Raw genomic sequence first — 14,263 nt, 5'->3', positions numbered from 1 at the left:
AAAGCTGCATTACAGGGGAATTGTGTCAATACTAGAATGCAGTGGAGAGAGCATGCACTGCCTTGAGTTTGTAGCTCAGCTATGTATATATCCCTTGGCTACAGTTCTCTGGCTTCTTTCTAGCTCTGGGATTTTATACACATGGTGTAGCTGGACAGAGGGTATCTTCTCCGGCATGTGGAGTAATCAGAGAATCACAGAATGCTTAAGGTTGGAAGGGACCTCTAGAGATCATCTACTCCAACCCCCTGCACACGCAGGGTCACCTAGAGCACGTGGCACAGGACTGCGTCCAAGAGGGTTTGGAAGATCTCCAGAGAAGGAGACTCCACAACCTCTCTGGGCAGCCTGTTCCAGTGCTCTGTCACCCTCACTGGTAATAAATTTTTCCTTAAGTTCCTGTGGAACTTTTGGTGCTTCTGTTTGTGGCCGTTTCCTCTAGCTCTGTCAGTGGCCACCACTGAAAAGAGGCCAGCACCATCCTCACTGCCTCCCTTGAGGTACTTATAGACACTGATCAGATCCCCTCTCAGCCTTCTCTTCTCCAGGCTGAACAGGCCCAGCTCCCTCAGCCTCTCCTCATAGGGCAGATGTTCCAGGCCCCTCATCATCCTCATAATGGGCGGTAAACACTGAACAGAAGTTAATGGTACGGCTTATATAGTTGCGGAGTGTAAGGTGGACCAAAGTGTGAGAGGCAGAGACCTGAAAGGTTTATTATGGGAAGTTTTGGTGGAGTAGGTAAGTGTCATGAAATATATTCAAGATTTTTTTATTTGACAGTGTTTAAATTGAAGAACATGCTCCTGTAGTGACAAATGTTAAGCAACCCTAAGTATCAGTGCCTGTGCTTGTTTGTGTACAGTACAAAAAACTCTTCTCTATGTATAAACTGTGACTTTGTATTAGGGGCTCTACCACCCCTAGTATGAGCAGTGATTTTCATGTTGCTCTTATTAGAAATAGCTTTGTTTTCGTTGTGGAGTGGTAGTTGATTTTTTTTTTTTGATTATTTATTTATTTTGTGGCAATGTTATGGAATCACCAGATCCATGTGAACTTTTGAAGAAAATCCAACATCTAAGTAGGTAGGGGCATGAGAAGCTCATTTCTGTGGTATTAACTGGTATTAACTACTTGTGTGGCTTTTACATAACTGATATTATTTTCAATTTCAGCTCCAGGGCCTGGAATGGATGGTTTCACTCTATAATAATAATTTGAATGGAATTTTAGCGGATGAAATGGGCCTAGGAAAAACTATACAAACCATTGCACTTATCACGTACCTGATGGAGCACAAAAGACTTAATGGCCCTTATCTCATTATTGTACCCCTTTCGTAAGTAGAGCATCTCATTCTATTGCTATCCTTCTAAGCATTGTAGATTGGCTTTTTAGCAGCACACATTTGTTTTTTTCACTTAATGGCAAAAGAGGTATCTGGTGGGTTTATACTAAGCCTATTTTCAGTGGTTTTTTTTGATCACTACCTCCCAACTGATTGTCTGGCTTGGGAAGGGTGGCCAGATGGCTGTGAAAAGCTCTTGACTTCATCAGTTTCACTGGCCCATCTTTTGGCAAACTGTGTCATGTATTTACTGTTGGACTTAGTCCACACATAAAACACAAGTGTGTTATCATATTTTTTCATGTTGCACATATACAGTTTTCTCCATTGAACTTTTAAGTGTGATATTAAAAATCAATTTTTTTAGTTCTTCCATCAAACATTAATTAATCATGGTTTAATGATATTGTATAATCTTTCAAGTACTGTGTAAGTACTCCTCGAGGTAGAAATGTCTGTGATAGTCACACTTCAGTGTCAAAAATCTATCCAGGTTATGATTATTTGTCATGCTTGCTGTTCCATTTTCCTTTTCCCTGTTTTTCCAAGATACAGCTTCTTTTATATTTTTAAATATAAAAATCTTATGCGAATAAGATGTGAATATTAGCTCTTTGAAATGCTGTGGTTTAAATGGATGCTGTCAAGCAGAGTAAAACTGATTCAGGGTTTGTAGGGTTTGTTTTGTTTCCTTATTTCCGTGTGTCTGTAGTGTCTTGCATTTGTGTGGAAATTCTCTGCCTTTTAGTTAGATAATTCATCTACCAATCTTACAATCAACCAACTGTGCGTAGTTTGTGGATGCACAGTACAAATGTATGTAATTTATTAATGGTCATTTATTAAAATTACTTTTGAGATATTGTGCCTTCTGGCTCCGCTACAGTAGTTGCTGACTAACTAACACAAATACCAGAGCTATCCCTAATAGTTTAAGTAAGGTGATGAGCTCTAGTGTTAGAAGAAATGGATGGGGAAACCCTTTTAATTAAAACAAAGTTAAAAAGTAAAGGCAGAGTGTTACTAAGTCCCAGATTTCCTAGGAGTACAATGGAAAGCTTTTTTCAAGTAATCTGTGATGTTCTTGCCTATGTTTCCACAAGAAAACAACTGAAACTTAAGCCCTTAGGCATTTTAACATACTTCTTCCTTTGCCCACTCCTTTCCCCAGCATTATTACAGGTTACTGCTGCTGTCACAGGATGAGTGAGCTTAGAAATGAAAAGGGTATTTTCTGCTTCTCTTTCCTACCAGCCAGCTTAGCCATTTTAAAAAGTGTTGTGATCACACTGGCAGAATAAAGCTGCAAAGGGGCACTGGGTGTCCATATTGTATCATTACAGCAGAACACAAATGAATTCTGTTGAGGCTATATCCAAAAAACATGTGGTCTCATCTTACGGGAGATGGGTCGCTAAAAATAACATACAAGTCTTTTTCAGTGCAGTGCATTTTCCTTCATATGTCTGAAAATATAAGAGTGTATGTAAAGCACTCTTCTGAATTGGTTGCAAAGAGGCCCCTGAATATGAGGTGAAGGATGTTTTTCCCATTTCTTTCTGCTTCTCCTCTAAAACATACAAATATTTTGTTACAACATATTAAGTTCTTTTTAATATGGTGTTAATTGAGCGTTGTTTTTGTGAAATAAATTGAAAATTCAGCAACCACTGGGAAATGTGGCGTATGCATAAAGTTTAATGTGCTTATACTGAGCAAATAATGAAATATATTCTTTTCTTAACAATTTCCTTAGGACCTTATCAAATTGGACATATGAATTTGACAAATGGGCTCCTTCTGTGGTGAAAATATCTTACAAGGTTTGATTCGTTGTTGTATATGAGTAAAAGGGAAGGAATGAGAAGCCTACTTCTCTGTGTTTATACGTGTTTGTAAGCTGTTTGCTTGTAAAGTTTTGTCATGTATATCGTACTAAACGCTGAGAGTTAATCTTACTAAGATGATCACTGTAATAGGCTGTAATTACTTTAAGATAATGAGATGTAGAAGAAAACTCTCAATGATCACATTACAAGACTTCTGGCTAGTCTAGTATGGATGATAAATACTTCATGTTTGTACATAGTTGAATGTCTTGCTGTTTAGCTACTGTAGTTTTAGTAAGGCAAACTAATCACTAAGGAGACTAGACTGCCTCATAAAAAGAACTTAACAGTTCAAGAGCAGTGGGGGAAATCAGTCTGGGGTATATTAATATCTTGTACGTTCATGTTCTTCCTCTGCAAATTTGTGATTGTAAAGATACATACATTTGCATATACATGTATTTATTCACTTCTTACCTGTTTAGGGCACACCTGCAATGCGCCGCTCACTTGTTCCTCAGCTTCGAAGTGGAAAATTCAATGTTCTTTTAACTACATATGAGTACATAATAAAGGACAAGCATATTCTTGCTAAGGTAATAATGAATGTTAAGTCTTAAAAACAACACCTTTGAGGTGCCATTAAATAATGCAGATCACAAAACATAGGTTGTTGCTATAGAGAGAAGGCCTGTATTAATTGTTTTGTTTTCCTATGAAAATTAGTCTTTCATGGACTTTTCTATTCTTCTCTGTGTAATTGTGCTTCTCAGTTACCATTTTTCCTGAAGACACCAAGATTCTGCAGAATATGGCTAGTGGGCTACTTTTTTTTTTTTTTTTTTTTTTTAATGCTGTAGAACCCTCTGCCTTAAAAATGGGAGTTTTTGTGTCAGATGAGTTTTAGAGTTCTTCTGCTCTTTTTCAAGCCTGTTAAAATGTATTCTCATCTTGAAAAGCCAGTCACCTGCATTCCTCCCCAGAAATGGGAGGAATCAAGTATTTATTGTTGTCAGTCACAGATGCAACCTAACTATTTTTATTCCTGTTTTTGTTGCATGTGAGGCACTGATGCTTCGATACTGCCTAGTCAGTTTTTTCTCATAAATGAGAATGACACATGTTTCAAGTTTCAAATTTTCCTGTTTTAAACATGTTGGGAGTAATACAAATCTGTCCTGCTCAGACTTTACCAATTCTTCTTCCTCCAGATTCGATGGAAATACATGATAGTAGATGAAGGCCATCGAATGAAGAACCATCACTGCAAGCTGACTCAGGTCTTGAACACTCACTATGTGGCTCCTAGGCGGATACTGCTGACTGGGACTCCATTGCAGAACAAATTGCCTGAACTTTGGGCTCTTCTCAACTTCCTCCTTCCCACCATATTCAAGAGCTGTAGCACGTTTGAACAGTGGTTCAATGCTCCGTTTGCCATGACTGGAGAACGGGTACTGTGCCTGGTTTTAAAAGCATAAAACAAAAAATAGTTTTGAAAAATAAAAGATGAGTTTACACTTAAAAAGTAGTGTTTGAAATCCCCCCTTGTGCATAGGGCATAACTAAAAGCTACTTTCATAATGTTTATAGAGCTTAATTAAACTATCTTTTTTGCCACTGAGTAAGTTTGTATGAATAATTATTGCAAAAGCTTGTCTTTCGTATGAGACAAGACATTACATAATACTCTGACTTGAGTAACTTTTATGCTCTTCTGTAGGTGGACTTAAATGAAGAAGAAACTATTCTCATCATCCGTCGTCTACACAAAGTTCTTCGACCTTTCTTGCTGAGAAGATTGAAGAAAGAGGTTGAATCTCAACTGCCAGAAAAGGTTTGCAATGGGAGAAGTTATGGAAACAGTTTAATACTTATTTTAAAAAAATATATTATGATGCTTCTTTTTCTGGCAAGTTTCAGGAGAACTGAAATTTCTGCAGCCTGAGGTTTCCTCTTCATTCCTACAACTTTTAATTCTCCTTCTTGTCATCATGCTGTAAGACACAGAATTTATTTCCATAGTGTTTGGTTTTGAGAGGTAACTGAGTTAGCTGTACACTGAGAGCTAGATTTTGTCTCTCCTACTTGTGGTGAATACAATCCTTGCTGCCTGAATTATTTCACAGAAACTCCTGCAGGGCTATTTGATACTATTAGCAGGCAGAATTTGGTCCTCAGTTGACATTGCAGGAGTTTTGAGTTCTGTGTTCTGTGGAAATTCTACATTTTAACTAGTGGCTGCATCTTAGATCATAAAATTTATCTTTGATTTGAAAGATTGCCACTTCTCATCTTTGTGCAAATCATCCTGTCGCAGTTCATTGATTATTAAGTTTTGTTCTCATCATTATAATCTGGTGAACTTCATGATGGTTGAGACTTTCTGTACCTTCAAAGGTCAAAATCATGGTACCTTCCTATACAGTAATGATTTCAGAACAAAACATACTTAAATTTGTATATATTACTGTAATTGATATTCAAATTTCTGCCAACTGGAAGATACTCTATTTCTTAAATCAATCGATAGGTATTGGACGAAAAGGACTTACAAGTCCCATAGTTATCTAGTAGACTGTATTACATTCATTTCTGTACTTTGCTTAGAAAAAAATATTAGTCGAAGCAAGATTATGGAATTGACCAAAGCCTGATAGTGAATTCCATCTGATCTGAAAAGTCCTGATAAAGAATCCATTAAATTAATACACACACTTCTCTGAGCGTTCTCCTGTCTTTCTGTAAAAATAGTAACAAATTGTTCAGGTTGTTTGTTAAACATTAGGCAGTTTTTTTAAATCGACATTGGCAAAATGTCCAGCTATTAATCTGTCTATATTATGTCATTATTTTACATTATTTATACTCTACCTTTATATAGAGAATAATTGTAATCTGGAAATGAGGTAATAGAAAAAAAAAATTCTTAGTGGGATGTGAAATCTTTATATTACTGGGTTTAAGGACAGTGTGCGGTTAATACCCGCTGCAGCAAATACGTTTGTATCAAGCTGAACAACAGCTACTGTACTGAGTACTGTAACTGTACTGAGTTACAGTACTTACTGTAACTTACTGAGCTGGGGGGTTATATACCAGTTCATTAATTCCCCTTATTTGGTATTGATATGGAGATGATACTGATATTGAGAAAATAGCATTTTTCCACTCTGCTTTTAAACATTCAGGGATTTTTTAATTGCATAGTAAGCATTTCGCTTGAACATTAAACATGAAAATAAAATATTTTGTTAAAATTATAGAAAGCAATACAAAATACTTGTGTGTAGCATAAGAACATCAAATCTGCAGTCATCTTAGAATTCAAATATCTTGTAGTAACTGCGGTTCTCATATCTCTCTAGTAGCTACACGTTGCTTTGCTAGCTGTGTTTCTGCTCGCAGAAATCAAAGGTGCTGTCAGGATACAGATAAAAGGTCTTTTTGTTTCCTGTTGCTTGATGAAAAGAACTTGCAGTTAGATCCTACCAATATTATGACATCATCGCAAAATTTTACAGCTTATTTATGTATTGTTTTTTACTCTAGGTGGAATATGTGATCAAATGTGATATGTCAGCTCTTCAGAAGATTCTGTACCGTCACATGCAAGCCAAGGGAATCCTTCTCACAGATGGTTCTGAGAAAGACAAGAAGGTAAAAAGGGAAGGCTGGAAGACCTGGGAAACAGTATGATATGATTACAGGTTAAGTGTATGTTTTCCATACACGTTATAAAATTGGTATGTAGGTTCTTACAGTAGATATCTCTCATGGGAAAAGAATCTCCTCTATCAGATACGCCTTTTGTTTTTAAAAATGGCAGTTTGTGATCTGTATTCACGAGGAAACAATATTGCTTGTATGTGCTGTGATTACAATGCAGAGAACAATGCTGAGAACAAACAGTGCTTGAAACAGCAGCGTTTATTTTGCCTGAGTTTAATCTATTAAGCAACCCAAGTAATGATGATTGTGGCAGTATTGAAGCAATGCTGGAGGTTATCCATTGTGTCTTTCAGAATTATTAGCTAAGTATAAATCTTGTTTCAGCCAGACAGAGCATTTTCCCTGCCTTCACATATTCTTATAAGATCTGTTGATAAAAAGGTCTTCAAAGTGAACAACAACGTTCAAAGTCACATAGTCAGATATTAGATCTCGCCAAAATAAATGCTGATTACATCACTGTGGTGTTTGATTTATATCTGGTATTTGCTTAAGCCTAATGTAGAGAAAACAAGCTCCTATTCATCACCTTATGCGTTTATACACATTTAGCCTGGGAGACAGCCTGAATCCACTGTGAGAGTTCTTAAAGTAAGGACACACGGACAAGCAGAACAGCTTGTCTTTGTGATAGGCCCTTAATACCAGCCCCATTCTGTTTGTATGAATCCTACAACATAATCAAGACCTTTTCCTGATGAGAATCTTTATCCATTTTAACTTCATTTTGTGCAGTCAGTTGTTCTGTCTGCTGTTGGTTATTCAAACTGATCAAAGCTAGTGCTTTTCTCTCTTTTTCACACTTACCCCTGTAGTCTGAGTACTTTGTAAGCATTAATTTACCTTATTTTGTTGCAGTTTTAATGTAACTTGGTAGCTGCCCTTCCAATTTCATTTTGCATTCCAGAATGCTGCTTGTCTGGTCTCTTCCTGCTCACTACCTCAAAATCTTCTATTTTTCCTTACTTGCTCCTCCAGCTGGGTGAATCAGACCTCATTGTCTCCACTGTCTTCAGGACACCTCTGTCTCCAGACTAGAGATTTAAAATTTTTGCATCCTCCCACTTTCTTTTTCTTAAAGTGTTTTTTGTTTTTTTGTTTGTTTGTTTGTTTTCCCCCTTTCTGTATATCTATTTCATCACCCTCTCTTATGCGTGCTATCTGGTGCCAGCAGAGGGGGGTGGAGGTTGCTAAGCATTCTTGGCTTCAACTGTGCAACAGCTACGCTGTTAGGAAGAAAATCTTGTCATTCTGTAGCTGGCCTGGAACCAACTCAGACAAGTGAGATTTCAGTAAGCTGCGGAGCCCTACGAGTTCTCCTTTTTGCATTTTGGAGCGTATTGGAGGGATTTTTGAAAATAAAAACACTGTTTAGATGTGTAGACTCTTCAATGTGGCAGTCCTTTGCAGAGAATAAAATATTGCTAGCGTACAATATGAAAAAATAGTGTACTTCCCCTAGTTTTACCCTTAGAAATTGCTGAATTATATTGGCTGAGATTTTAAAAGGATATTTTAATGATTCAGATACAATAAGCTTGGAAAATTTTAGTCACTCTAATTTCCTGGTGTTACAACAAATAAAAATGGCATCTGAAGGATACAAATCTGTATGGTTACAATATAATTATCACTAGCAGAATCTGATCTGGTAACACCATATTACTAACTTTGGCAAACCACAGTCAAATGCCTAGTTTATTGTTTTAAGATGGCACAAGATTGACCATTGTCTGAACTCAATCCTGCATCCAAATTTATTTCACTCCAGAGTAGGTTTTGAGTGTTTTTTTTTTTTTTTTTCCTCTCTTAGTTAAATATCAAGATGATTCATGTGGTGTGATCATTTCTGCCTACCTAGAGCTCTGTGTTTTACTTGTCCTGGAAAGAAAATCCCATGCATTCGGTTAACTGCTGGGAGAAAATACTAGAGAATTGAAAGGCATCTGGTTAGTATCATTCCCTGCTAGGAGTATTCAGGTCCAGTGCAGTTTATATGGCTTCATACTAAGCTGTATAAATATGCAGTAAGCAGGATGCACGCACTATTCTTCCCACTGTGACTATGGAAAGTCGATACGTGACACTTTGCACTTAAGCTGCTGTTTGCAGGTCTTCATATTCTTTTTCTTTGTGTGCCATCTTCGTAGTAGGTGAATTTGCTCAGCAAGATAACTACTGTATTATACAGCTTCTGGTATTCCTTTCTGGGTATTTTTATTCTGTTCTATGAAAATGTTTTTTTAAAGTTTCATTTATGAACTAGGAAAATGGATTAGTTGAATTTGCTGTGTTTATTCCCCCAGGGAAAAGGTGGGGCAAAGACCCTTATGAATACAATCATGCAATTGAGGAAGATATGCAACCATCCGTACATGTTCCAGCACATTGAAGTAAGACTGCCATTTCTAATTGTAGGAATCTGGTTTTGTTTGCTTGTTTTCAAATAGTTAATATAATAGAAAACTAATGGAATTTATATTTGTGAAAGGGTATATATCTGTCCAGATTATCTGTGCAGGAAATGAAACATTTGGAAAATGTAGTCCTTGCAGTCCTTTATATTAAGGAGGAAATGGAGCTGCAAGTGAATTATTATAGTCAAGATGGAGTTTATTTTTAAAATGTTTATTCTTTTTGAGGCATTGGGTTTAGAGAAGGAGGATTTTTGGATAAAAGATATTCCAGAGAAACTTTCCACTTCCTGTTGATAATTATAAACCTGTATTAAACCTGATTTTGCAAGAGCTATTATTTCAGAATTCAGTGTAGCAGAACCTTGCAGACTAGTAGAATGCTGATCTTTTAGAATATCTATTATGTTTTTTGTTAGTTCTGTTAAATGTCAATTCATGGAATTAAGTAATTTGCAAATGGATGTTCCGCTGATTATTATAAATTAATTTGCCTCTACAGTATTTTTAATCTAGTAAAATGCATGCTGAGAGAACCTATAAACAAAGAAGAGCACTCATGCTACAAGGCAGATTCTAAGGCTAGAAGCATCATGAAACTCCAACACTTAGTATTTAACTGATGAAATCATGTATAATCAGTGGCCACCATACAGTCTATCTCCAATAATCTTTTTATTTTTATTTTTTTTTGATAACTCTACAGGAGTCCTTTGCTGAACACCTAGGCTACTCAAATGGTGTCATCAATGGGTAACTCTTACTATTTTTCTCCTTTTTGCATGTGTTCTGTTGAAGTGTTGAAATTACCATATCGCATACTGCTTCTGGATAGTACATGCTACCAGATTTATGCAGTTTTTAAGATACATGTAATCAGTCCTAGAAATGCCATGCTTTAAAATAAGCCCAATCAATTTAAAGCTATTGCTCTAAACCTCTAGTCTAAGAGGGTGCCTATACTTGAAGCTGTATTTCCTCTGACTTAGCAACTTAATGTTGTTACCATCTTCGTGGTTAACCAGGATCACCTGGTATCTCCCTTTGAATGATGCCAGATCTGTGTTGTTTCGCTAATTTCTGAGCAAGAAAGTTGGTTGGCTGGCTGATGTGAAGGAATCCAGCATTAATATTCAGATAAAGCAGATAACGATTAGGAGAACTTAGAAAGATACTGAGTGATTTTCATCAGCATCAGACTAGTGATTTGTATGTTGTGCTTTCAGAGAAAGTACAGTTCTTGGAACTAGATTGAACATGGTTTCAACCATGTTCATGGTCTCATCCATGAAAAATGGTTGAAGCAGGTGCTTATTGCCCCTTTCTGCTGGAAAGAGCTGGACACTCAACATGCTAGTCTTTGCCAAACTGCAGACATTCACAGACACAAATGTAATATTTTACCTTAGAAGCACTCCCGCAAACTTAACATTAGATCCCACTGGTGCTACCAGATACACCACGATCATCCAGTGTCTCTTTTCCATAGAGGATTGCTGTGTCAGGGTAACATTAGCTGAAGGGAGATGGCTATTTCAGTGGATTTTTTCCATGATTACATTATCCGCATCCATATTTTACTGCCTTGTTCCCTATCTACTCTGTTTAGTCCCTGCATTGCCTTTGAAATTTTAGTAAATATTTCAGTTAGGAGAATGGTTTGTTATTTCCTTATTCTGAAGAAGGAAAAGAGTATGTTCTTCCAGCCTGAATCCAAATGCATATTTCATCCTCAGTGCTTTATTACAATATTTGTCTCCCTCATTCTCTCCAAACGCATCACTTTGGTCTTGACCTGCACAAACAATCTCCATTTCTTTTGTTAAAGGAGATTTTTTTGTATTTTCTGTACAAATTGGTCAGTATCAGGATATCTGCTTGAGCATTCTCCCCACTGTTACAAGTTCTCAGAGTGACATGCTGTAATGACACAGAAAGCAATGGCAGAACTCATATCTGAATTACCTGCTGATCAGAGGCAATTGACAGCCTTGTATTTATATCATCATTTTCAAACATCTTCTCTGCTGTGGGCTCCAGTCTGTGAAGAAACCCAAGGAGAATTCCCAATCATGTTATCCTTTACGTGCTTTTGTAGGAAAGCAGCGGCAGCACAGGACACAAACCTGAAGCCAGAGATTCAGTATTAAAAACGTTACATAAAGGTTTTATGACCCTCTGTTCCCTGAAGGAGATGAAAAGATGATGGTTAACTGATGTGTTACTTTCACCTTGTTTTAAAACATCATAGATACTGTAAAAGTGGAAATAGACTTAAATTTGTTCATGGCACTTTTTTTGTAAAACGCTCTAGAAATGGATTCTTTCTAGCTGGAATAAGAGGTGAAAAGGTTGTGTGGGGATTTGATCTTCTGACCTGATTCCCTCTTTCTTGAAGTATTAATGTAGTAATGTCACTTTGTTTTGTTTTAATTAAAACTCTCAGTGTACTAGACCCTCCATCTCTAAAAGAGTTTTGCCCATTCCTGAGCATTCGTGCATGCACATCAGAAAGCCATGTATGTTTTGGACTAAGTACATAGAGACTAATGGTAAATTATATTTTCCTGGTACAGAGTCAGGATTAGAGGAAAGTTATATGAAATTAATTTTTTTCTAAATCATGTAACTGTCTTGCTGATTTACTCATCCTGGTTACTGCTGTTCTTTTTCTCAGTTATGAATAAACTTAAATGCTATGAGTATTTGTATGAGTATCTGTAGCACAGAAAAGAGAAGTAGTAATCAGACCAGTGCTGGACTGCCAACTGTATGTGATTAGACTACATCCTCTGTCAAAATCTCTGTGTATTGGCCTAGTTGTGATTTTCATGTGCATAGTAGTTGAATGGAAAGGATGTTGATTTTAATAAGTGCCTGATGAAAACTTATAGCTGCAGTAAATACCATTTCACAGCAAAACCAGCAGGTGAATGTCTTAACTGAAAAAGTGCTTATCTATTTCAGCAATAATGCTCATTTTGATAAATAATGAAACAGAAAGCTGGTTTCACAAAGGAAGATATTATGTGTGGTTGGGTGTCAACAGGGTTTATAAATTTTTCAAAAAATCTTACTGACAAAAGGCTGCACACAAGTAATTTATGTGGGTTTTTATCTTCTTATTTTAACGAACAGAAACAATTTTAAAGAGTGGAGAGTGCTAGTAGTCTTATTTTCCTTGGGTAGATTAAGTTTCCTATATTTATATTCTGATGTGATAATGGCTAAAAACCCTTCTAAATACAGGCTCATTTTGGCATTTACAGTGTTTTTTCTCTTCAACAGAGCCGAACTATATCGGGCCTCAGGGAAGTTTGAGCTACTTGATCGTATTTTACCAAAGTTACGAGCCACTAACCATCGTGTGCTTCTTTTCTGTCAAATGACGTCACTCATGACCATTATGGAAGACTACTTTGCCTTTCGAAATTTCCTTTACCTGCGTCTTGATGGTAAGCTAAGTGAAAACAAAGCATAAAAATATGCTGGAATGCAGCATGCTTCATTAGCTTGCTAGTATTTTCCTCATTTCCTACGGACAAGATACTCCCTACAGTGTGCCTATCTCAATAGCGCTGATTTTAAATATTTCTTTGTCTCCTTTTTGGCCTTTTTTTTTTTTTTAGTATGTTTAACCTGTAAACTGTGCTAGAGTAACTATTTTGGTAGACAGTGAGGTCTGTTCCTGGAATGCAGATATTCTAGAGATTTGTGGGCAGATCACTTCTTTCTCAAGAGTGTTGACAATATTCTTCTGACTACTGATGTTGGTAGTGTTTTTGCCAAATTCCAATGAAATAATGCATTCTTAGCTATTTTAAGTCCCACTGCAGTTCTCCACAGGATAGCTGTATGTCAGTGACATGTGAAGAGCCTATAGAGTTTTGCCTAAATTTCACACGTAGCTCAGTTGCCTCCATTAGTGTATGTGTGTTTTATTATCTTTGAATGAAAAGATTATTTAGAAAAATAATGAAAGGAGATATATAGGAAAAAGATCTAAATGCAAAAACAGACTGAAATGTCTATGCTCAGTGTTTTATTCTGTGTTACGGAGAATGGGGCTGCAGTGGCAAAGAACAAGTGAGCTATAATTTCCCTTCAAACTGACATTGTGTCCAGATTATTTCAGTTAGGATATCTGTTATAAATCATAATTTTCTTTTGATTTCTTCACAGGTACAACAAAATCGGAAGATCGAGCTGCTCTGCTGAAGAAGTTTAATGAACCTGGATCACAATATTTTATCTTCTTGCTGAGTACAAGGGCTGGAGGCCTAGGCCTGAATCTCCAAGCTGCTGACACGGTTATAATCTTTGATAGTGACTGGAATCCTCACCAGGTTATCCTTGTTTACTGGTCTTCATATAATACGCAGTGAATTTGTTGTGCTCTTTTTGGTTGCTTTTTACATAGAGTTAGACTGAAGTGAAAGGAACAGATCTTGGTATATTATAAAGTGCTGCTTTGAGAGACACTAGTAAGAGAAAGTGATACAATCCAGTGACATTTTTCTTTGGAATAGTAATTTTTTGTCTCTGCATATGTTTAGCCTCAGTGTAAGGGAATTGTCAGAGTTACAGCCCTACAGACCTGTGTCAGTGGTATAACTGTATGTGTCCTATAACATCAGGGCACTACTCAGTGACTCTCCATTTTGAAGCTTTAAATAGGTTACAGTGTTTTAGTAAAGGCATTGCCTACTAAAAGAGCATTGCCTGTCTTAAGAACTCAGTGTTTATGTAGCAGTCTTGGCCTGAATCAGTGTACTTGCAGTGTTGCTATAGGTGGATAGTAATGTCTACAGGAAATGATCACCAGCAAAGAAGATATCAAACCATGTGGACTTAGCCAAAAAAAGACAAAATAGGTCATTGCAGTCTGTCGCTTCGCACTTTAACATATATATATTTATAGGAGGGAGGGGACACGT

At 36.8% G+C, this 14,263-nt stretch overlaps 1 protein-coding gene across 1 annotated transcript in view; it reads left to right on the top strand.

Annotated features, from left to right (window-relative positions):
- SMARCA2 (SWI/SNF related BAF chromatin remodeling complex subunit ATPase 2) overlaps positions 1-14,263 on the top strand; it is a 91,909-nt gene that overhangs the window by 32,454 nt on the left and 45,192 nt on the right. Inside the window, 10 exon segments of the mRNA XM_088539843.1 lie at positions 1,179-1,342; positions 3,108-3,174; positions 3,666-3,776; positions 4,392-4,634; positions 4,904-5,017; positions 6,733-6,840; positions 9,219-9,305; positions 10,033-10,079; positions 12,615-12,781; positions 13,509-13,672. Of these exon segments, the coding sequence (XP_088395969.1) occupies positions 1,179-1,342; positions 3,108-3,174; positions 3,666-3,776; positions 4,392-4,634; positions 4,904-5,017; positions 6,733-6,840; positions 9,219-9,305; positions 10,033-10,079; positions 12,615-12,781; positions 13,509-13,672 (1,272 nt within the window).

Source organism: Tinamus guttatus, unplaced genomic scaffold, assembly GCF_059628265.1.
Source record: "Tinamus guttatus ecotype Peru unplaced genomic scaffold, ASM5962826v1 Tinamus_guttatus_pri_ptg000050l, whole genome shotgun sequence".
Lineage (NCBI taxonomy): Eukaryota > Metazoa > Chordata > Aves > Tinamiformes > Tinamidae > Tinamus > Tinamus guttatus.
The sequence above is the reverse complement of the archived record's forward strand: the minus strand, read 5'-3'. Positions and strand labels throughout refer to the sequence as shown.